The sequence below is a fragment of the Centroberyx affinis genome, unplaced genomic scaffold (genome assembly GCF_046629955.1).
Source record: "Centroberyx affinis isolate AG114_WGS23_722 - 3 ecotype Tasmania unplaced genomic scaffold, CSIRO-AGI_Caff_v1 ptg000421l_1, whole genome shotgun sequence".
Classification (NCBI taxonomy): domain Eukaryota; kingdom Metazoa; phylum Chordata; class Actinopteri; order Beryciformes; family Berycidae; genus Centroberyx; species Centroberyx affinis.
This window is the reverse complement of record NW_027279086.1, coordinates 85,001-110,299: the sequence shown is the minus strand read 5'-3', so window position 1 is coordinate 110,299 and position 25,299 is coordinate 85,001. Positions and strand designations below refer to the sequence as shown.

At 42.0% G+C, this 25,299-nt stretch overlaps 2 protein-coding genes across 2 annotated transcripts in view; both read left to right on the top strand.

Annotated features, from left to right (window-relative positions):
- Positions 1–124: 124 nt before the first annotated feature.
- Positions 125–20,149, top strand: sh3kbp1 (SH3-domain kinase binding protein 1). Its single transcript, XM_071516655.1, has 17 exons — positions 125–200; positions 443–549; positions 1,096–1,240; positions 2,028–2,107; positions 5,145–5,234; positions 10,478–10,547; positions 11,713–11,807; positions 12,427–12,528; positions 12,627–12,678; positions 13,181–13,252; positions 14,601–14,736; positions 14,844–14,914; positions 15,149–15,255; positions 16,405–16,548; positions 17,382–17,596; positions 17,703–17,766; positions 19,446–20,149. The coding sequence occupies exons 1-17, from the start codon at positions 125–127 to the stop codon at positions 19,482–19,484; spliced, it is 1,665 nt and encodes a 554-aa protein (XP_071372756.1). The 3' UTR covers positions 19,485–20,149.
- A 4,819-nt stretch (positions 20,150–24,968) lies between these two features.
- Positions 24,969–25,299, top strand: part of map3k15 (mitogen-activated protein kinase kinase kinase 15) — a 29,204-nt gene continuing 28,873 nt past the window's right edge. The window contains exon 1 of the mRNA XM_071516653.1: positions 24,969–25,299. This exon is cut by the window's right edge and continues 181 nt beyond it. Coding sequence (XP_071372754.1) covers positions 25,165–25,299 — 135 coding nt within the window. The 5' untranslated portion in view covers positions 24,969–25,164.

Sequence of the window (25,299 nt, the reverse complement as noted above, 5' to 3'; positions counted from 1 at the left end):
TACATGATGTGATACCTCGAAATCTGAGACGAGGAGGAGAGACACCTGGTGGACAAAAGAGGAATAGCAGACACATACAGTATATATACGCCTTCATATACAGTACCACAGCTTGGAATAAGTCATGAATAATGAGAATGCTAATGAGCGTAAGGCGAACAAATGTAAGGCCAGTGGGAATCAGTTGGTGCTGGTGCAGGGTAGCGAGACCGTCCCGTAACTGAAAGGTCACAGGCTTGACCCCCACCATGGCCAATGTGTTAGACATCAGTCATGTGACTTTGAGTAAGTCGGTGAACCTTGACCTAATTGTCAAGGATTGTGGATAAGAGCATCAGCTAAGTATGTGAGGCATAAGTCAAATATGTATTTATGTTTCTACATGTACTTTGTGTGTGTGTGTGTGTGTGTGTGTGTGTGTATGTGTGTGTGTGTGCTGCAGGAGAGCAGATCCGTAAGCGGAGGTGTAAAGCTGCGTTCAGCTACATGCCGCAGAACGAGGATGAGCTAGAGCTGAAGATAGGAGACGTCATTGAGATTGTAGCGGAGGTGAGAAACTTGACACTCTCCTGCCTCTCATGTTTTTTTTTATATTCATGAGGAAACTTAAAGCAGAACTCAGGACATTGTCGACCTGGATTCTGTTTTCCCATCTTTTACCATCATACTGATCGATTCTGACCAAATTCTTGTCAGTTGCTTCACTATAGTCCTTGTTTGACAAAGTGATGACACTTTTGGATCCCCTATATTGTAGAGATGTTGAGGGATGAACTTAAGCTATTTTTCTAAAATGGAACTCTTCAATTTGTGAACTCTTTATTAAGTGTTTGTTTTTCTGTGTATTTGTGTTTGTGTGTATGTATGTTTTTACGTTGTTGTGTGTGTGTTTCTGGGTGTCTTTGTGTGCATATGTGTGTGTATATGGATATATCTTTTGTGTATGTGTGTGTACATGTGTGTGGATATGTTTTTTGTGTGTGTGCACATGTGCAAATGTGTACAAATTTGTGTCTGGTTTCTCTGTATGCATGTGTGTTACTGTGTGTGTGTGTTTGTGTGTGTGTGTGTGTGTGTGTGTGTGTGTGTGTTCAGGTGGAGGAGGGCTGGTGGGAGGGAGTTCTCCATGGGAAGACTGGGATGTTTCCCTCCAACTTCACCAGAGAGTTCCTGGCGGAGTCGGACACGCCCCCTCTGGACACGCCCACCTCGCAGGAGGAGCTCCGCAGCAGCCGCACCAGTGAGTCTCAGCCAATCAGAATGCAGGACGGCACTCCCATAGACATAGTGTAGTAACTGGCTACGGTTACACTTGTCGTTTAAAGGTGAATTTTGAGATCTGAGTTTTAAAGTAATAATCAGTGACATTTTCATATATAACACAATAGTGATTCAACCTATAGCCAGTTCATGAAAAATTACATTTTCTGTTCTGAACACTGGGTGTCTGGTAGGTCTATTCAGGGAAAAATCCTCTAGCAGACAGTAAGTGATGTGTTTTGCCATGTGGATAAGATTGGATTTTATGAGCTCACATTGCTCTATATCCATACTTGGCCTGAAAATGTCTGTTATGCTTCTCCTGTGGCTGCATTTATTTAAATCTCTGTCTGCATTACTTGTATGCGGCACTGTGGGTGGATTGTGTCCAGGTTACACAGAATTACGATCACAGCGCAAACCTGACAACTTCCATATCTGGTTTTGAAGATACGAAAGCAGTGTGAGCTAAATCCCCTCTCTGTGTGTCCAGATCTGTCACTTAATGTTTCCCAGAATTAACAGATGATAAAAGCCGCATTGAACAAGTGTAACTGTAGACATTGTCAGCTGCAACAAGCTGCATTGAGTATGTTAGTTTTATTTGTTTATATGCAAGTATAGCAGTGTGTGTGTATGTCTTTTTTAAAAACAGTTGAAATTGTGATTCTGCTAAATCTCTGTTTTCAGAAGTGTCTCCTAAGGGGAAACATGTTTCACTAAGATATACTGTGTGTGTGTGTGTGTGTGTGTGTGTGTGTGTGTAGGTAAGGACAGCCCAGGCAGTGAGAGCGATGGAGGGGACAGTCGGTCTGATATGGGGTCAGGAGAAATCCAGCCCAAGAAGGTCATCAATCAATCTATCAATCTATCTATCTATCTATCTATCTATCTATCTATCTATCTATCTATCTATCTATTTGGTAACCAACAGTAAACATTTTATGTCATAAAATGTTTTTTAAGAGTAGTATATTAAAGGTGCTAAGTGCAGCATTTTAACATCTAATATACATAAATTATTGCCACATACATTTTGAGACATTTGAGTATAATTACCATAAACACATCGAGGGCTTAGGGGCGTAAGTGCAATTTTGGGTGAATATGAGTATTATATATCAATTGAAATGTCTCAGTCAGTGAGATCTTTTCAGTGCCAAAAGTACACAACTGAAATCATGACCCATAAGTTTTAATTAAACAAAAACTGAAAGCCGTAACAGTAAAAGTAGGGGTTTGTTTGCTGCCAAAAGGGCGTAACTGCACTTACGCCCTTTTGACACCAAGCAAAACCCCACTTTTGACACTGAACAAGCATTGTGGGTAGAGGATTCTAACAGCACTTAGGTCAACTCAAAATGCATGCTGACGGAAGTAATGCTAGCATGGCAGCATGATCACATCATTTTTAGTATCCTAGGGTTAGGGTTAGGGTTAGTATCCTAATTAATATTCTAGGTCAATATTAGATGAATGTAAATATGTTAATATTCCCATGAAATACTTAGGCCAATAGATTCAAAATGTTATTTTATAATGTTAGGAGTGTGAACTGGTCAAGATGAGCTCTGGTAGTCAGACTGCTGGTAGCTGAAGTTCTCCCTCAGTGTTATGAGGAGTTTTACAGGTCTCTGAATGTGTCCCAGGATACTTCAATAAGTGACGTGTCCTGGGACACATACAAATATGTATTATACTAGCAAAAGAATAAAAAAGTAGTAGTGTAGAATCAAAAGTAGTTTTTTATGTCTATAGAGGTTTATTAAAAAGGTTTATTAAAAGTTTTTAACAGAAAAAAAATTATCAATCAATTTGATATCAATTTGCCTACGGCCTTTGCTGAGCATTACTAGAAGCTGAGCATTAGAAGATAAAGATATTCATTCTGATCTTGTTTTATATTTCAGTGTTGATTGAAGTGTAATTGCTAGATTTGTATTAAAATGAATGTTTTACAATTGTTTACTTACATACGCCCATATTCTGCATGGCTGTATTGGGACAATGTTTGTGCCAAAAAGGCGTATTTCAGTTAACAAATATAATTCAACTTAAACTGTAGCAGTATTGTTTTTATAGTAATCTATCTCAATCTGATAACACAAAAAGGTAAAATATTGTGCTTAGTATGTGGTAACGGCAGCTGATCCAAGTTTGATCAAAATTTGTTTTGGCTCTCCTGTAAAATCTACTATAACGCACTTACGCCCCTTTGGCTCCAAGCCCTCGAAATGAAACTATTGGCAAGGTGATTGGCAGCCTCTACCAGCCTCTATACTGCATTTTACATTATGTAAGACTGGTTTGGATTTAACGGGAAATTTCCTGCATTGCACAAAACAGGAAGAGGGCGCTGTTCTCCCGGAGCAAACAGAGCTAAAGCTGTCAGGCTGAACGAGTGAAAGACTGATGGAGAAATCACTTCCAACATGTTTATCCTCTTTAGTAGAGCAAAAGAGAAAAAAACACATGCTAGTGAGGTGGATGGGGAGAGGGGGGGTGAGTAGCAGCATCCTCTTTGTGACAGAAAGCAACAGGGTTTATGGGAAATGATGGGCCCTATTTAAACGATCCATGGCGCATGGTCTATAGCGTATGGTGCAAGTGCATTTAGGGCATGTCCAAATCCAAATTGCTAGTTAAACGACGCACAATGTGGGCACAAAGTAAGGCACAAAGGGGTTGTACTAAGTCCCTTAATCATAGGTGTGTTTTGGGCGTAACATGAACTCAACCAATCAGAGTGTCATCTTCCATTCCCTTTAAGAAGAAGGTGCGCTTGCACCTTGGCGCATTTAAATGGCGGATTCGGCAAGTTGGAGAAACGAACGGTTTTCTGCTGAGGAAACGGATCTGCTCGTGCGCGATGGCGATGTGTGTGTGTGTGTCGGGTAGGCCTAATGCCTAATGCCTAATGCATCGGGTGAAGGTAAGATGCCTTTGCAGTTTATTTTCATGACTTTTTGTTGGGCTGTGCTTTTTACATATTTACTGTGTTGTTTTTCTTGGTTGTAGGTTGCATATCTAGCAATTGGCAATGTGTGATGATGGTTAACGGGACATGCACGTTGCGCATTTGGGACTGCGTAATGGTGAGAGGGACACGTAGTTTTTGGCATTTGGCATTGTGTAATGGTGAAAGCATATGGCAATTTGGCAACAAAATACATGTCAGGAACGAAGTAAAGTGCAAATTTTCATAGTAGATGATCCTATTTTTCTATTTTGCATGGTAACGTTGTGTGGGTGTGTGTTTGAGAGAGAGAGAGAGAGAGAGAGAGAGAGAGACGCATCTTACTTTCTGAATAATGCGCCCATTAAATAGCAGGAAAATACTGCGCCAGACTTTAGACCAGATTTTTGTTGGTCAGTGGCGCAATCGCTTTCCGCTGCCTCAAGATAGCAACCCGATGCGCCTGACCACACCTCATTTTAAGACCAACACGGCCATGGGCGCAAAGATGGGCGCAAGTACATTTGCTATTTAAACAACATGGGCGCTGGGCGTGAAAATGACAACTGCGTCTGTCGGAAACTAGCAATGACACTTGTGCTGCGCTTTGCTCCGGGTGTAAGATAAGGCCCGTAGTCTTTATTTTGAGAAACACTAACAACACCACTGGTGTGAGATAGAGGCAACCAATCGTCTCGACCATGGTCTCGTTTGTTTACGGTAATTCTACCAAGGTATCAGAACTAATTTGACAATGATATATTGATGTTTAAAAATGCTACAGGTGGCACCTTTAATATCAAATGGTTCTCATGTTAAATATTGCATTTCTTACATTTCTTCAATCTTAAATTTCAATAGTCATTTTGTTTATATCATTTAATCCCTCTCAGTCTGAAGAGTGCTTTTTTTTTTTATCCGTCTGCAGGTCCGAGGGTTTGGCTTTGGTGACATCTTCAAAGACCAACCCATCAAGCTCAGACCTCGCTCCATGGAAATAGACTCAGAGGGGGACAAGGTGACACACACACACACACACACACACACACACACACACAGACACGGCTCTTACTTCATACATTTTTTGATACTATGGTCATTGTATTGAGGGAAGGAAGTCCTAGCCTTGGCCCCTCCCCTTCCTCTGTTTCAGTTTCACAGCACAGGAAGTGGTTTTTATGTTCACACACACACACACACACACACACACAAACACACACATCCTGCGGGGATTTGACAAGCAAAGCAGAAGTGAGAGCTCCACAGGGGAGAAGGAGGGAGGGAGAGAGAGAGAGAGAGAGAGAGAGGGAGAGGAAAGAGGAGGGAGGTGATACAGTTTTTCACTGACGTTTACATATTCGCACACTGTCGCCCGCTGGCTGGGCCGATGTAGCAAGGCTGTGTGTGTGTGTCTGTCTGTGACTGGAACCAGAGGAGAACGGTAGGGTCAATCTTTCTCAATCTCTTCTCCTCTCTCTCTTTTAATTTAGGTTTTTCTTTCCCTCTTCTGTCACCCACTGACACCGGTACTTCCCCTTTTCTCTCTCACCTTCTTTGCCCTCTGATTCTCTCTCTCGTTTCTCTTTTCATACATGAGTTGAAGCTGTGTTTTACAGTAACTGCTGTGGTTTAGCCTTGGTGGCATTTGGCTGGTCACAGAAGGTGAGAGGAGCCTGTCAGGTTTTGTTTTGCGGGTAATGGTGTGGGTGAAAGCCTGGGAGCATGTGAGTGTGTTCTACTTAGGTTAGACTGATAGGTTGGTTTGCCAATATATCAGGCCGATATTGGCCTTTTGTTAAGTATTAGATATCAGCCAGTCAACCGGAATGATGCCGGTTCCTCCCTCACAACAGCTACCTAAAAACAGTCTGTAAAATCTGCAGTAAAATTGTATTGTCGTTGCATGTTTTAGTCATTCATTCAATTCTTCAGTATATTTTTGGTAAATTAATTCTTCATTTAAAGGTACAGTAGCAATATATCCCAGAGTTTCCCCTACAGTTGAATAGGTGTGGTCATTAGTCTGGGTTTCAATGGAGAGTTTTAGTGTCCCATGTTGTTTCAGAGATGTTTCCACCCTACCAAGAATATAATTCTGGGGGAGACAATTTGTGGAATTTTTGGATTTTTTTTGGCATAAAAATGGTCAAATTTAAAGATATTGAATTTTGACACAAGCTTCAATCCAAAAATATCGGCATTGTCCTTCAAAAAGCCACATCAGTCATCATAATGAGTGTGTGTGTGCCTGTGTTGAAGGATGTTTGTCAGGCTGTCCTGCTGAGCGGGGAGGGGGGCTGTAATGTGGCTTTATGGGTAGTGTAGTCTCTCCGGTGCCTAATGAGGCTCTGGAGGGGGTGATGACAGGCTGTCTCCATCCTGTAGGGGGGGGGGCGGGGTGCAGGGTGTGTGTGTGTGTGTGGGGGGGGGGTTGAAACGCTGAGTCACACAAAGCCACGTCTCTTCATGACTGAGCCGCCTGACCAGTCCACTGTGCAACATGGGTGGAGGCACACAGTGAGCAAATGCTGAATTTACAGTATGTTTGTAGTGATATGTGTACCGATATGGGGCTTTGAAGGGCGACACTGATCATTTTGGATTGAAGCTGCCCATATTATGTGCCAATATTCAATATCTTGCCCATATTCATGCCAAAAACTAACAAGGATTCAGTGTTTCCCTGAGAATTGTATTCTTGTCGGGGTGGAAAAGCCCCCGAAGCAGCATTTAGACCATCATGTGACACTAAAACTTTCCACTGAAGCCCAGACTAATGCAATCCTTTTCGGTGGGCTAGTAGAAAGGCTACAGGCTATTCAATGGTGAGGGAAACTCCTGGATACATTGCTACCAAAAAAACATACTGCACAATTGAATTAATTACTAAAATGTGTGAAGAAAATAAAATTATATCGCTTTTTTAGTAGCTGTTGATGAACCTCCATCATGCTGATTGACTGGACAATATCTGTTATTTAATAAAAGTCCAATATTAGCCTGTGCCTATGTCAGTCTCTACTGTGTTTCTACTGCTACACAGTTGTTGATATGCCTCTGCATCAGTGCCATCAAATCCCTGTCTATTTATTATAGTTATTGATTGGACAACTTTTCATATTTTGTACTTCAGATTCCTGTAAAGTCAATGGATGTGATCCCATTCTCCTTCTTCCAACCCTGCGAAGGAAATGCCGTCACTTTCAGCCCCGCATCAAAACACCCTCTGGTTTGAGTTATTGGGTTATATTAAAAAATATTTAGAGGCACTAGGCCAAGAAAAACTCTTGTGTATTTATTGCACTTGGCGAATAAAGCGATTCTGATTCTTATTCTTACAGTCAGCTTGAGAGCAATGGATGGCATTGGTAGAGAGTAAAGCATTGGTCTGCTTAAAAACATGAGTGGAGGTACAGTAAGTTTGAAAACAATGTCCTTGTACATCCAAGTACTGAGATTTATTGCTGTCCCCATGCTAACCTTATGAAGACTGTACAGCTTCTATTTCATGCTGATAATAATAGAGAATAAGGTGGTGGTACTAAGGTGTATAGTGGTGATATATATGTGTATGTGTATGTGGTTAGTAGGTGAGAGGAAGCTGTTTTCCCCTGAGGCACAAAGCAGGACCCAGCTGTTTCTCTGATGTTTTCTCCACTTCATTAGTGAACCATCCTGTACTAGCACAGTGTGTTGTGCTTCTCCATGGTGTTTTGTGCATTGGAAGCGTGCTGGTAAGGCACCCAAGCATATTTTAAAAGGACGATGGCAAGAGTGTCATCTCTATACTGGAAAAATCAAAGGTGCTGCTGATACTGCACCGCACCTAAGGTTAGACCGATATATATGTTTGCTGATACACTGGCCAGATATCGGTCAGGCAATGTCATCCACTGCTGAAATGATGAAGGTTTCCTCCCTGACAACAGCCATTGAATATGTTTTATTAGTATTTCTTTAATTTCAAATGGCTGAGCTGAGAAATCATTTTATTTCACCGAGTATTTCACCGAACAGCTTCAGGATGGCAGGCTGTAAAAACCTGCAATGAGCTGCTAATCCACCTAAAAGAACCTCATCATTAGGGGTTTCAGTGGAGAGTTTCAGGGTGTGATCACCGCTACACTTTGTTTTTCTTGGTCCAAACCATAGTGGAAAAGTTTACTTTGTTGTATTTTGTTCATTTAGGTTCACATTGCCCAGTTACAAGCAAATCAGGGCTTGTAAACAAAAGTCACATGGACTCAGAAGCAGCTTGTTTATTGGACAGTTTTGGTAACCTGTCATCCTGCCAGGTTAGAGATTTTGATGGTGGGTTTAAAAAACCCCTGATTTAACTTCCTGTCTGCACTATCTGCACTCTTTGCTGTAATTTCCCTTGTCTGGTGTTCAAACCAGGAAAGAACATGTGAAGACATAGCTGAATATGATATAATATCAAGTCCAGACTATGGTTTGTCCATTTTGTTATGCTAGGCTTTCCAAGCATGAGGCTATCAGATGTCAACACCCGTCTCCTTGCACAGATAAAACCTTGTGTTTTTGGGGTCATTTCCTGTAGTTGGTTTGGATTACATTCTCACTCCTAACAAACCACAGATCGCTTGGAAGAGGGCTGAGACTCACATTTTTAGGCGGTTTCGCTGCGGTTATTTGCTGAACGGCATTGTTCTCCCCTGTCCAAACAAACCAAAGGAGTAAACGCTGCAGTCTCAATAAACCGCTGCAAACACGCCTGGTGTGACTGCAGCTTTAGTGTCATATGATGATGAAAATGCTGTTTCAGAGGCTTTTCCACCCTGACAAGAATACAATTCTGGGGGAAACATTGAATTGTTGTGTTTTTTTGGGGGCACGAAAAGGGCACACCAGTCCAGCTATTAGCAGCTTCAATCCAAAAGTAGCGGTATTGTTGTTGGCCTTTAAAAACCTATATCGGTCGAACCCTAGTACCTATACAAAGTTCAGAATGGGTACAGCGTGGATACTTGGACATGGAAAAACTCCCTGTGATGTTGTAATGATGGCTCAAGGCTCGTGGCTCCACATGGGTCTCATTAGGAAGGGAGAGAAGTGAGGGAGGGAGGGGAGAGAGAGAGAGAGAGAGAGAGAGAGAGAGAGAGAGAGAGGGAGAGAGGATGGGGGGGAGGGTTGGTGAGAGAAAAGAGGGAGATTAGTGGAGCTGGAGGGGGGGTGGTGCGGTTTCTCTCGACCGAACAGAGCTGCGTGTGTTCGGGACAGACCGGGCCCTGTGTATGTGTGTATGTGTGTGTGTGTATGTGTGTGTGTGTGTGTGTGTGTGTGTGTTTCCTGTGGAAGAGCCACCCTGGTTCCACAAACACAGTCTAGGGATCCACTCCAACCAGAAAACAACGGCCCTTTTAACAACCTACACATACACATATACGCACACACACACACACACACACACACACACACACACACCTCGCTTCATCGTCAAGTCAGCTCACCGATTTTTGCGCTTTAGAATTGATGGGAATTGTCAAAACTGTCCTGTTCATTGGAATAAATGCATTATTCCAAGTAGGACTTGGAATAATAATTCCTCTGCTTTATTAGAACGCAAAGGAGTTTGTTTAATATGAGACTAGACACACACAGACACACACACAGCCAAAATTTCATATACTGTAATGTAGTATAGTTTACTTATGAAAGGGAAAATCCACCCTATAACACTCTAACACTCTTAATAACAGCCATTTGTAATGTACTTTACTTCTTTGGTGGTGTATTTTTCTTATTCTTGTGGATAACTGGCCAAACATAGACTAGAGATATTTCCAGTGCAGCTACAATGGAGTTTAACAGAAGAACAATGTTCAACTATCTTAAACCATAAACATCAGGGTTTTGGTGAGAGACCAATTTCTCCACCCACAGTAGCCTCAATAGACCAGAATGCCTTGCAGCCACAAGTCATGTTGTATTTTGAGTAAGGGCTCTTCTCTCTTTTCATATTTTCTCAACTTTGTCTAAACTTGAAAAACTCTCTCCTGCTCTTACTAATGCTGGAGGTTGTTGACAGAAATTGTTGTTGTTGTTCTCAGAAATGCAGGAAACCACTAGCTGCAGTAGACGAGGCAGGATGAGGGAAAGATGGTACACCAAAAAATTACAAAACAACTCCTGCAATGCATTGATCAAAGATTGATGATGTCTAACAGTGTGAGGGGGTGGATTCTTCCTTGCAGGTCTCTAAAACTAAACACTTTTTTCTCCCATCTTCTCCTCCCTCAGGCTCACGTGGGGAAAGCAGCCAGCGTTGCCCCTGAAACCATGAAGGCTGAACCTGACAGCAAAGTGAAAGGTGAGGGGGAGGAGTTTATCGTTTATCTAGCTCAGGTGTGGCCAACATGGGGTTTGTGTCCCACCGGTCGATCGCAGCATGCCTGCATCGTCAATCATGGGGTTTTTGAATGATACTGCATGTGCTCACCAGGTTCAACAGTCATTCAATCACACTAATCCCTCTTACAAGCATGACTGACATAAATTCAGATGAGTCCCTCCAGTGTTTTGCTCAATAGCCATCCCATTTTAGGCTTAAAGCTTCTCTAGGCAAGATGTTTATCTAAAAATACACCCGTCTTATCAGCCTAAATCACAAAGTGGTCCCATCCTCACTAATGGAGACGCTGTAGATTCACCCTTTTTTGCCCAAATCAAATTCTGTTGTCGGTGATATCTCCTAAACCACTGGTTCTCAACATGGGGTCCGGGGGACCACCATGGGTCCTTGAGGGTGTTCCAGGGGGGTCCCCAGCAAATTGATGTATTGTTAAACTTCAGTATTATTTCATTTACAAGAAGTGTGTAGAGTGAAGAGTGTAGAAGAAAAGTCTATTTTGGTCATAGTTTGACTGTTATCTCTCTGCCTACAATACAGATAGTCATGGAATTCTGGACAAAATCATATCTAACAATAAAAATATTCTCAGATTTGGGTCCGAGAGACAAAATCTCAAAATCTCTCGCCTTGTGCAGCTTTAAACAGTGACAAATATACCCAACTATATTGCAGTTTGGACATTCACAGTCTGCGGTTTCCTTATTCTCAGTTAAGAGGAAGAGCTGGAAAGATTGGCTCATTCCAATGAATAATGAGTAATGATTGGTCAAAGATAAATCCCCTAAAGCACAGCAAGACGAGCTTTATCAACAATGGAACTGGTTGCAGTCAGTGATGTTTCTTGGGTTTTTATTGTATTTATTTTACACATGATGATGGGGTTACCGTCGTATAAAAGCCATAATATTCTAAAGGACATTTGACGCTGTGATTATTGGTATTATGGTGATGAATGCCCTTTCATGCATTATTACACTATGCTAAGTCTCTCGCCAGCTAATTCATCCTGTGCAGGTGTCGTACCCTCGACTCGGGTTCCTAATTACAACTTGGTCCAATCCTGCTCTACTAGTTTTGTTTGATGGCCCAGTCTGACTTTGTCCGTAATCTGATTGGCTCTCAGGGCGGGAGCTGTGCAAAGTCCTCTTTCCATACGAAGCACAGAATGAAGACGAGCTGTCAATCAAAGAGGGGGAGATCGTTGCCATTATCAGCAAGGTGAGTCAGTGTGCATGTTGACGTGTACAGTATTATGGGTGCATCTGTTTCGTGTCTCATATTTGGATGTTTGGATGTTTACAATGACATTCAAACTCTAATAATAAAAAATAACCACACTGAGGCTGCTTGAAAATGTGTCTCACACCTCTTCCAAACAAACTGCAGTGTGGTTTGTCAGGAGTGAGAACATAACCAGCTACAGGAAACAACACAAAACCATGCTCGGTGTTGTGGGTATAAGGAGACGAATGGTGACATCTGATAGCCAGCATTTATCTAACAACAAAATGAACCGAGGGCAAACTGCAGTCTCGACTGACGCTCATATTCAGCTATTTATTCATGTATTCTTACCTAGTGTGAGCACCAGAGAGGGTAAATCATGGCAAAGAGCGGAGACAAGTCCATCATGCTTAGATAAAGTTACCAAAATTCTCCAATAAACGAGCTGCTTGTGAGTCCATGTGACTTTTGTTTACAAGCTGTGGTTTGCTTGTAATTGGTCATTTTTTGAGCGATGGGTTCTGACCAAAGGAAACAAACTGTAGGTGTGATTGCATATATGTGTGTGTGTCTATGTGTGTGTCTAATCTCTGTCTTTGTGTGTGTTGTCCAGGACTGTGCTGACGCAGGCTGGTGGATGGGAGAGATCGGGGGAAGGCAAGGTGTCTTCCCCGACAACTTTGTCAAGATGCTTGTTCCTGAAGTGGAGAAAGAGGTAATGTTGGCACACAAGAATCGACACGTGCTTGCAGTATTTTAAGGCTGTGTGTAATGTGTAATGTGTAATGTGTGTGTGTGTGTGTGTGTTTCCAGAGACCAAAGAAGCCGCCTCCTCCCAGCGCACCCTCAGCTAAACACACCACAGGTAACTCCTCTCCTCTCCTCTCCTCTCCTCTCCTCTCTGCTTTCCTTTCCTCTTCATGAATTTCCTCTCTTTTCTTCTTTTCATCTCATCCCTCACCTCTCCTTTCATCGTTGTTGTTTTCCTCCCCTCTTCTCTCCTCTTCCTCATTTCCTTTTCTTTTCTTTCCTTTCCCTTCCTTTCCTTTCCTCTCCTCTCCTCTCCTCTCCTCTCCTCTCCTCTCCTCTCCTCTCCTCTCCTCTCCTCTCCTCTCCTCTCCTCTCCTCTCCTCTCCTCCCAGCTCATCTGCCTTGTTGTCAATGCATAAACTGGTGTGCATGCATATTTGTGTATTCTGAGAGAGAGAGAAAGAGAAAGAGAGATCAATAAAAATGAGACAGAAGTGAAAACCAGTCAAGAAAAAGTAAATCAGCCGACTGATGAAGAGGGTGATAGCATTAGCGAGGGTTTGTGATGATGTCGCTGTGACCTGAGGTGACCCCCCTGTGTGAACTCTGACCTGTAGAGAAAAAGTCGGAGGTCAAGAAGGTTCCTCCGGAGCGTCCTGAGCATCTGCCCCAGAGGGACCAGGACCGAGGTACAGTCTGGACTCTCTGGGCCTCTTCAGCCACCTTCAGCCTGCAGCGCTCTGCAGCTTCTTGCTACTTCCTGCCGCTCTGTTCACATCACTGCAACACAGCTAATATTAATGATATCGCTTCTGCTGTAATGATACATCATGGTGCTGTTCTTCCAGCGCAAACCGAGCTACAGCTTTTTAGAGTTTCTTGCAGTGGCAGATGGTGGAACAAGTGACAGGCAGATCACTTCCAACATGTTTATCCTCTCCAGTAAAGCCAAAGAGAAAACCTTTGACTGAAGAAGCAAAGATGTACCATCCTCTTTGCGTCTTAATTTTAAGAAACACTAGCACTAACAATACCACTGGTGTGAGACCAATCATCTCAACCATGATCTCATTTATTTACGGTAATTATACCAGGGTATCACAATTAATTTGACAATGATATACTGATGTTTAAAAATGCTACACAATGCACCTTAGTTGCACAACCCTAAGCTACATGCAGGTACATGCATTAGAAATGGCTTACACAATAATCTCCATTTTAAGAAGTATTTGATCTATTTTTTCTTAAAACGGGTGTAAAAGTGCCTTTGTAGTGAGATCATTGATGTGACAAGATGTGACAGTAGGCTATCTTGAAATAGATGGAGTGGTCTGTCTTACTACATGGCTGCATGTTTTGAGAAAATTCTTAAAACCAGACAAATTATTTTGAAAAAAAAGTGACATCATCTCACCCTATTGGCATGTACTTTTACTTGATTCAAGAAAAATCATATTTTAATTCTCAACACAAGATTAAATTACTTTTTAAGATGGACATTTTTTGTGGGATGCACATAAAACAACAAACCAAAACAGAACACTAGTACCACCGCCATTACACTTGATCTTCCTAATCTTCTTCATCCCCTACGGTCCTCCAAGCTTTTTCTTCAGCTCTCCTTCGTTCTTCCTTCCCATCCTCTGTTGCCCACAGCGGCTTCAGACCGCTCTACTCCCTGTTTCAGTCTCTGCCAGTCTGCTTCAGCCTGCTTTAGTCCACCTGGGTCTAACTTAGACCCTGTTACTGCTGCTGCTCCAGCCTCCAACACTCTCCTCCTACCTGGCTCTTACCTGTGTATGTGTGTGTGTGTGTGTGAGTGTGTGTGTGTCTTGGAGTCACACTCCCCCTGTATGTGTGTGCTTATGTCTGCTATGTCTTAAAAACCTGTTTTCTCTATCAGATCAACAGTTGTTGCATGTTGCTTTTCCCCTGTGTTTGAATACCTCTGTGTGTTTATGTTTATGTTTATGTTTATGTTTGTGTGTGTGTGATTGTGTGTGTGTGTGTGTGTGTGTGTGTGTGTGTGTGTAGGTGAGGAGGTGAAGGTTGGAGACATCCCTAAGCCTGCCCTCCCGTCTATCCCTCCCAAGAAACCCCTCCCCCCAAAGACAAGCGCCTCCTCCTCCACCCAACCCCCGCGGCGCCCCGAGAGACCGCCCACTATAGCGTCAGTACACACACACACACACACACACACACACACACACACACACACACATCCACACATACATGAGTGCACCCACACTAATCTTGTCATATGGTTTACCTGCTCAGGTGTGAAAGCCCTAAGTCTGAGGGCGGGGCTTCGACACCAGATTCTGCCTCTGACAGGTCACATGACACTGGTGAGTTTGACTGACAGGAGCATCCACCAATCAGATCAGGAGATGGTGATGCATCAGAAACTGTAGGCGCTCTCTCTTTCTGCCTCTCTGCACAAGTGTGAAGCTTGTTTTGCTTTCTTCTGCGTATGCCTCCCTTCATCATGTGTTTTGTGTTTTGTCTGTTTCTGGTGGGGTGTGATGCAATGCATTTGGCTTCTCAAGTTTCATAATGTGTGTGTGTGTGTGTGTGTGCAGATATGGACTTGGATGCAGTGGTCGCATCAACAGAGAAGCTGAATCATCCGACGGTGTCACGGCCGAGAGTCACAGACCGCCGGCCGCGCTCACAGATCATCACACCAGTGAGTGAAGGACAGATGAATAAAAGCACAGTGTTGGGGAGTTAGTTGATAGTTTCACTCCGACTTTTTGGGAGTTTGACCCGTCGATCACCTTACCCAATAACTGATGAGATGATTGACACCAAAATCATCTCTGTCTCCAGTAGATGCAGTAGCTTTTTTTCTGGTACGCATGCTAAAGCTTTAGCATACAGTATAAATACTATATATATAGTAAGTAAATGTAGGCGAATAGCATCATCCAAAGTATGAAGATAAACCTTTTAGTAATCCAAAGTTGGTTTTGTTTTTTATTCTATGACCTGTAGATTCACAACTTCTGAAAACAAAATATCATTTTCATTATAAGTGAAGCCCATTACAAGCACAAAAACTTTAGCTGTCACATGACACATGAGCCTATGCTAAAGGTCAGCCCTACATAGAGATGATTTTGGTGCCAATCCTCTCGTCAGTTATTGGGGAAGATGACCCCAAAAAGCCAGGGCACTCCTAAAATAGTCAGTTTTAAAGATGTTGAATATTGGTAGAAAATATCAGCTATCTGGTCATAGCCATAACACCAGGGGCAGCGTAGCCAATGATTAGCCACAGATTTACAACCTGCCTTGCAAATGTATATTTGCATATCAGAGAGCCTCAGAATGGAACAAGCTGGACTTGCAAATCAAACAGACTGTCAGTTTAAGGTCTTTTAAGAAGAAGGTAAAGAGGTGCATGTTGAGTAATATTACAGAGTAAACCACTCATTTAACACCACTCATGGGAACTATTGAAATTTTTAGCTGATGTTTGTATTGTAAAAGATGTTTTTATATAATTCTTTATTTGATGTGTTTTCTTATGGTATGAACTGCGACTCTCGGCCAATAACATGTTTTCTTAGCCTTATTGTCTTTTAAAAAACCCACATCAGTTGAACCCTAGTAGACCTTGCATCCACAGCACAGTCGCTTCCAAACACATACACACACTCTCTCACACACACACACACACACACACACACCTACACACACACACACACACACACACACACCTGGATGTTAAAAGGCAAAACAAGCCCAAGGACGATGAAATGTGATATCTCTCTCTCTGTCTCTCTCTCTCTCTCTCTCTCTCTCTCTCTCTCTCTCTCTCCCTCCCTCTCAGTCGTCCCTGTCCAGTCCCGACCTGCTGGACTCCCCCACAGTGGAGGAGGAGAGGAAGGAGAAGGAGAGAGGGAAGGAGGAGCAGGAGTCTCTCCCCGCCAGATCTGTGGAGGTTTCGCGGAGGAAAGGAGTTCCCACCATATCTGTAAGACACACACACACACACAGACACACACACACACACATACACATTACCGCTTCGTCCAGCAGAGGGCACCACTCCATAGATTTTCAACAAGTTTCTGAACAGTGTTAAAATTGCATTTTTTTTTTTGTACACATGTACACATTATATATCCATTTTAGAAAAGAACAATGCTGCTTGATGTTTATTCCTCAGTATTTCAGCAAAGGGGAATAATTGCATCCTCTAAAATGTTAGTATATTGTAAGAAAATGTCTCAAGATAGCTAATGTAATGTAAATAACTATTAATATTGATATTTACATTTTTAAAAGGGGGGATATCTCAATTTGGAATTAACTCTTCTGTTAGTTGGAATTATACTAGTTTCTTAGTTATTCTTGGGTTTGAAAAATGGGTTCAGCTGCATTTTTTCCCACCTAGACACATGAGCTTTAAAGCTTAGTGTGGGTTAGTGTAGTATTGAATGATGACAAACTTTTCATAAGAAGGGTTTCAGTAAATGAGCATTCATAATCATTAATAATCAATAAGAAATGTTATCTTCTTGATTTATGTTAACCGTTAAGCAACATTTCAAGTCTTACAAATTGCATAATTTTTCACTTTGCACTTATCTTTCATGTGATTTTGACTGTAAATTTACTTTTGAATATTGTTCCATGTTGCTTGTCTGCAACATGTATGTTTGTGTAGAAGCTGGTTTGACCGGATGCTGGTTAGATTCTTAAGCTCAGTCTGGATTCTGGTCAGAAAAAGCATAAACAAATGGAGAAGATATTCAAATTCTTCTCATCCCTGATCTGCCTGTATGTTTGCATGTTCACCCTCAGGTTCCTGACAGTAAATCGGTGTTGCCCCCGAAGCCGGCTGTCCTGCCGCCGCCCAACAGCCCGGGCCACCGCTCCGCCTCTCCTTCCTCCTCCTCGGCTCTGAGCCCCTCCCCCGAGCTCCGGCTTTCACCTCTGACCCCGCCCACGCTGGAGGAGCTCAGACACCAGCTCAGAGACCTCAGGGCCTCCGTAGATCTGCTGAAGAGCCAGCACAGGTGTGTGTGTGTGTGTGTGTGTGTGTGTGTGTGTGTGTAGTGTGTGTGTGTATGGGATGCATCAGAGTCTGACGGTGATGTGTTTGTGTACATTTGTGTATTTCAGGCAGGAGATGAAGCAACTGGCTAGTGAGCTGGACGAGGAGAAGCAGATTCGTATTAGTTTACAGGTGAGAGTCAAGATGTGTGTGTATGATTTATTCTGATATCTACTTTATGTGTGCGGTGTACAAGGACAGAGACAACGCTGATTGGATCAAAGCAGGGTCAGAAATGTGCACGGTCAAAAAAAAAAAAAACAGGGACTCAGGGCAAAAATGTCATTGGAAATTAATAAAATACCTGTGAAATGAACAACGAGGGGGCAAGAAATGCCTCTGATAATTAGGAGTACCCTGTGTTTCACACACTTTCACACACTTGTCCCCCGTGGGCCACTGTAGGTGATTCATGGACGCAGTAGGCTCTGAATCGAGAAAAATTGAGCGGTTTTTGCTACAACAACCAAGCATGCAGCCTTAAGCAGTAGAAAATGTCTTGGATTGTTAGCCTATTTATATGATGGTATATATGATTTAAAATAAAACAAATCGTAGTGGTAGATATTGAGTGTATATTTGCCAATATGCAATGCAAATGTATTACATGGTTAAAAAAAACTGCTCCTGAAAAAGACCAATATGCTCTGAAGATCTGATCAAGGGGGCAAAAAATGCCCTCTGAAAACAAAGCTAATTTCTTAACAATGCAACAGGTTTGTTAATTATATGCATGAGGGACTGATAACTGTGAGGGTCAGATGTCTTTGCTTAAGGTCATTTTGGCATCTGTTGGTCCTGGGGATTGAACTAGCAAAGGACCTCCTGACCAGCCTGATGCTTCTGGGCAGCAGGGCGGTCTGGTAGGTTCAATCCCTGAAAAAACAGCCATGTGTCCTGTCAAAGCGTCCTTAGACCTAGAGCAAGACACCAAACCCCCTACATGTTCCACTCATTGTAAGCTGCTCTGGATGAAGCCTCCTCCGGATGGCATCAATAATACCAGGGGAGGTCGGTAATTTGATTTTCCCCGAGCACATCCGTAATTTCAGACCGGATGGCAGGCACCCGCCACACAGCGTCACCTCAAGTGACTCATGTCATGTCATCAATGCCAGATGCAGCAGCTCCTGCACTCTTTTCCACTGTTTTCTCTGTTTTTCTATTTTTTTTTTTTTTTTACCACCAAACCGTACTTAAATTCACTCTCTCTTTCTTATTTTGCTTATTTTCTATTCTATACATATATATATTTTTTCCCTGCTGAATCTTATTACTTTTGCAGCTGCAACAACCTTATTTCCCCACTGGGATCAATAAAGTTTACTCTAATCTAATCTAATCTAATCTTATTTTATCTTATCCTATTTTATCTTATCTTATCTTATTGTATCTTATCTTATCTTATTTTATCTAATCTAATCTAATCTAATCTTATTTTATCTTATCTTATTTTATTTTATTTTATTTTATTTTATCTTATCTTATTTTATCTTATCTTATTTTATCTTATTTTATCTAATCTAATCTAATCTAATCTAATGAGTGATGCTGCTCTACCACACCACTGGTTATACATACGTACTTATACTTGCCTGAAACAGTAGATTACTCCAGGACATCAGAGAGAAAATGACAGACATGTTTGTTCCAGATGTTCTAAAATCCCTGGCGTCCTGATATAAAAACATGCTAATCCCCACACCTCCTTTGGTAACACTAATGCCGTCCAGACAGGACTTAAGACTGTCAGCTAAATTCTTCAAAAGTAACAGGAAAATAACTTATCCCTGTGTGTGTGTGTTCAACAGATGGAAGTAGAGCACATAAAGAAGAACCTGCCGAAATGAAAACAAAAAGCATCCTTATCGGCACACTCTGATGACATCACCACATCGGAGGCCGGCATTTGAAGACATTGCCAGTGTTGGCCGAGACACTCAGCCAAACAAGTGTTGTGCCAAATGTCAACAACAACATCATGAACAACATCAACAACAATACAGCACCATGGAATCAGCCACCTCCCCCCCCCGCTCCCCTTGCGCCGCCTTATCCTGTGTTTACTTCACTATGTTTGTTTCTTTTGAAGAGGCTTCTCTGTTTGTTTACTGCTATCTTTTTGGAGCTCGCCGTGCCACTGGTACTGACCTCGGCCTGTCGCTGTGTGTTGCCACGGTTACAGAACGATGACACAGAGCTGCGGTTGTCCTGGCAACCTCACCGGTACTGTTGTTGTTTCTAGGTGTGAAGAAAACTTGGAACTCAACCTCCTTAGCCTGGTTGGTTCGGATGACCTCTGTGCTGTTCTGTGTCCACTCTGCGGCCTTCGCCTCTTATCCGTGTGTGTGTGTGTGTGTGTGTGTGTGTGTGTGTGAGTGTGTGTTCTTGTATTTCTATCCTTGTGAGAACCAGAGTTTTAGACCTTTGGAGTGGGGACATTTTTGTTTAGTTTAGGGTCAGGATTTGGGTTTAGGGGTAAGAGTAGGATTAGGATTAAGGGCCGAACTTTTGACAGACATCATTTGATGTTTCTATGGTAACAGCAGGCGGGAGATATGAAACATCAACGTTGAGGCACTGGCATTTGCACTTTGCCACCACGATGATTCATATATCTTGTCATGACATAAACTCTACCTGCAATATAATCTCTCTTTTCTCCTTACATTTATAAATTTATCATTTGCAGTCATATACTACACCTGTGGAGAAGCTAACAGGCTAACATTAGGCTCACATTACAGGCTCCTTCCCTCAGTATGTAGCTTGATAAAACTTCACAAACTAACCGACTTGGCGAGCTGCTAATGGGCACTAAATAACGAAATCCAAAAATGCCCTGTAATATATGCCTGCAAATTTGAACTTTATAAAAAGAGTATGCATTGTAACACAGACATATAGGTAATTATTACATTGAGAACATTGCCTTCTGGAAAACTTGCACAATCTTACCTTATTCCTTTTGCTCTGCGACTCCAGAAACCTCATGAAAAACCTCTCTGACGCTTCCAAAATCAAACGCACCTGACGCTTCCAGTGCGTTTCAGGCTTCAGGTTTAGATTAGGTGAAGGGTTAAGGATAGTTTAGGGTTTGGACTTGGGTTTAGGGTTAAGGGTCACCGAATGAATGTAGTCAATGGAAGGTCCTCACAAGTGTAGTAAGACAAAATTGTGTGTGTGTGGGTGTGGGTGTGGGTGTGTGTGTGTGAGCATGTGTCATCGTTTGCCTCCCTTCCTTATACGTGCACAGAATCTATGGCAACCCGTCACTGTGGCCTTCCTGTTTCTGACTCCAAATCTTTCTTTCTCCTTCTTTCTTTCTTTCTTTCTTTCTTTCTTTCTTTCTTTGTGTCCATCTTTCTTTCTTTCTTTCTTACGACAAAGAGAAAACTGCTACAACTAAGGCTACAAGTTGTTTTCTTGACTTGGTCCTTTGTCTCCAGGATAGTGATAAATATATATACTTTTATACTGTATTTCAGTGTAATAAAGATGCTATTATGTACTGTACGTGTGCAGATTTTAATAAAAAAAACAGACACAAAAACAAATATTCGCATTGAAGTGTCTGTCTGTCTGTCAGTGAAGCGTGTGTGTGTGTGTGTGTGTGTGTGTGTGTGTGTGTGTGTGTGTGTGCACGCACTTTACATGCATTGGAGCATTATGTTCCATTCCATTGCTCTTTACTCTGTTGGTTCAAGTAATTGGTACACTCTAAGAAATGATTCATGGAGTTAGTAGGTACAGCTCAAAATCAACAGCTTTTTCTGTATAAAAAAATAAGGTTGTTATGTTTAGACATTATAATGAGTTGATAACTTAATTTAATAAGTTTGTCTAACTGAAAATAAATAAAAAAGTTTTAACTCAATAATGCATGGATTTTCAACAGATATTTCTGCCTCAACTCAACATGTAGGTGTATTCAGTTTGCACAACTTAAAAATCCATGTCCATGTTACTTAATTAGCTGAGTACAAGGCTGAGCGCGAACAGACCATGCGGCATTGCCAGATGGAAGTGGAGGACACGAGTGAGCACAGCACACATCTGCTAACTTTGCGGTCTGGTGAGTAAAAATTGACTCATATTAGTCACAGCAGCTAATCAGTAGTCAGTATAAGAAATAGTTTTACACAACACTAGGTGATTTTTCTTGGTCAGCAGTGCTAGCCTACTGTGTAAGCTAGCAGTAACTCCTAGTAATTCGGTCTAGCCGTACAACCGAATATTGAGTTGCTGTTGTTAACAGCGCATGTGTATTTCTCCCTGCCTATTTCGTTGCAGTAGTTTGTGTGAATTTTCTTTTGTTTTCCATCTTGAAAAAAACAGTTAAATCAAATTTATTGTTATTAAGTTGCAAGTTGTAGGCATCATAGCTTAGGTCTAACCGTATTGCTATTTTTTGTTTTTTAGGTTGCAAATGTTGTTTGGCACTGGTTAACTTTGTTTCTTTAAAATTTATTTAAAACTTGTAGTGTTTGAGCAGCAATAGCCTCATGGCTAGGCCGTTGTAGGTTACTGCACTCATTCGGTTTGTTTTAGTCAGCCATTGCAGCACCAAAATCCACATTGACGACAAGAATATTGATGTCTTAGTTGCTGTTGTTAACAGCGCATGTGTATTTCTCCCTGCCCATTTCGTTGCAGTGGTTTGTGTGAATTTTCTTTTGTTTTCCATCTAGAAAAAACAGTTCAATCAAATGTATTGTTATTAAGTTGCAAGTTGTAGGCATCATAGCTTTCTGATTGACCTTAATTTAAGTTATTTGAACAGAACTGCTAGTTTTCAAAAATGAAGTGGTCCTGTAAATTGTGCAAATTTGAATCACCAAGAAAGACAGATCTGCTAAAGCATTATAGACTTAGACATGGTCATGGTGGAGAATCTCTCCCTTGTCTTTACTGGGAGTGCTATTGCTCATTTAAAACATGGGGCAGCCTGCGAACCCACCTGTCAAGAAGTCACTCCACCCGTGAGACAGTGACAGCGCCCACTGTACTGTCATTTAAATGTCCATGTTGCCCCTTAAACACTATCTCCACAGAAAGAGAATACTTTGAGCATATTGGCCATCATTTAAATTACATTATTTGCAATGTGTATAGGCCTTGTGCATGTAGGTGTACTGTTGAGTTTACACCTAGTTCAAAGCAATGTAGGCTGTAACTTAAAATGTCACACTGCGCAAATGTTCACATCTAAGTGAGATGCTGGCTGTTTGAATAAACAGATCATAAAAGTGGAATTTCAATGTGCGATATTTTCTGACTTAGATAAATAAGTTCTTGTACAAAAAAAATTGTGCTGGCTCAACATAAAAAAAATGAGGTAACAATTTCCATGGACATTTCTGAGTAGAATGAAAGGAAAATAAATAAGTTAGATTAACTAAAAGGAGTAATTTTAACACAATTAAAATTAAGTTGGTTTAACTTAAATAAGCTTGTAGAGGAATAGGCAAATTATGTTCATTGAACTAAAGTAACTGAGTTGGCCTAACTAGAAAAGTCTTGTGGCATGTACTTAATACTAGCTAAGTTGAAATAACTTAAAAAAATCCATGGAAATTGTTACCTCAATTTTTTTGCGTTGAGCCAGCACATCATTTGTTAGAGTGTAGTCTTGCATGAATGACTGCCATAGAGCACTACGTCTGTGTGTGTGTGTGTGTGTGTGTGTGCCAGCCAGATAAAGGCTCTCTCTCTCTCTCTCTCTCTCTCTCTCTCTCTCTCTCTCTCTCTCTCTCTCTCTGTCTCTGTCTGTGCGACAGATGGAAACTGGACCTAGTCTTAGGTCATTGAAGGTCTGAGCAGACAAAAGGAGAAGTGAAAGTCCTGAGGGGAATCATCCCTAAACTTCCACTAAAACTGCAATACAAAACCACTGCAACAGCATTAACTCCTCACGAAAAACTGACCAAAGAAACTGAATGGTAAAAAAGAAAGACACTCCTTATGGGCCTCAACAAATTGTAATCTGAAGGTTAAATGGGCTGCTGGTGTAAAGCCATAAGTTAGTTCCCAAAGTGGGAAAGAATTTGAAAGAATCCTTGAAGATACTCAGTAAAATAAGATAAAATTGACACTATTTATATTATACAGTATGATCACAGATGTTTAATGAAGACAACTGAAAAATCCATGCTTTTTTACAGGCAGTTTCAGACAGCTCCTCAAAGAGTCCAGTAAAACCTTCAAAAAGAACTGTTAGGCCTACTATTTTTTCTGGAGACCCTGAACCCCTTCACCCAAACCCTGGTGGACCCAAATTTGGGAACCAGTGTGCTTGTCAGTGTCATAGGCCAGTGACAGTATGATAGATCGCCTTTGGCAATCAACAAGGTCCCGGTACCAACACATACCGGCGCGTAACGGAGTGCATTCATCCGGTCTGCATGGAGCTTTTGGCCCCGGTTCTGTTCTGCAGGGGAATGTGTGAACACTGCAGAAAATATCCATCTTAACTATAATCATTTAGTCTGGTATCCAGTCTTCAAATCGTATTTCCTTTGTTATCTAAATTATTAGATATAGTATTGATCTCTACTTGCAAACAAAACAAAATTGCGAGTGCAGAGATAAATCCTCTTGTTTCCAATGCAGGTTAATTTGTTTAAGGATTTTTCCAGATTCAAGACTCAATGCACCGAAACAAAGGCAGAATAAGCCCAATCATAAAAGAAAATGACACTCGATTCAAGTCAATTCCTGAAATAAGTTAATTTGCATTTGGAAAAAAGTAATTATCTCAGCCCGCTGGCAGATTTTCATTCTCTGAAATTAGATTAGACTCAATACTAGATGAAATGACTCGTTAATAGGGATACTTTTTGCAGCGGGGTGATCATAATAACTTGGCTGCACGAGCTGCTTGAGCGGCCGGCGGGCAGAGGAGGGGATCAGAAGGACAGACCGTTTTATATTTAGACAACCAGAGAGACGGCGATAACATTTCACATTCGGTAGTTTGGCCATGTGGTGGAGACTGAACCGGCTGTCCCGTTTGTAACCAATATGAAAAAGTGTGTCTAAGAAGTTTATAGATAGACATTCAGCCTGGAGGAAGTCACCAAACCGGGGCTGGAAGCCAGAGTACGATCATTTATTTGAGGATTACTGTGACGGGAACCTGGAGTACTGGAGACATTCTACTCTTTCTCTGCTCTCTCTCCCTCTCCCTCTTTCTACATCACTCTCTCTCCCTCTCTCTCTCTCTCTCTCTCTCCCCCTCTCTCTCTCTCTTTGATAGCAGTAATCTAGTCGGATCCAGTCTTGGTAAAGCGGACTTCTTGGTGCGAGATAATCGGGAGATGATGTGAGTTAATGAGGCGGAGATGCAGGCGGACAAACCCAGACGCGCTCCTCTCCACCGGCGACAGGTGCGCACCAAGTGAGAGAGAGGAGGACAAGACGGAGGATAAAACAGAAAGAAAGGAGAGTGAAAAGAAGGAAAGAAGTGTCGTAAGTAACAGGAGACGGAGGGAGAGGGAGATACAGACGCTTTTCAGGTCCAGTCTCGTCATGGAAACGGGGCCGAGCGCGCCGGTCGCCGACCTGGGAGGAGAGCACTCCGCCGGGGTGTGCGTGGTGGACCGGGACCGGGACCGTGAGAGAGGCGAGGTGTCCAGCCCGAGTCCCCCGGCCAAGCAGCGCTCC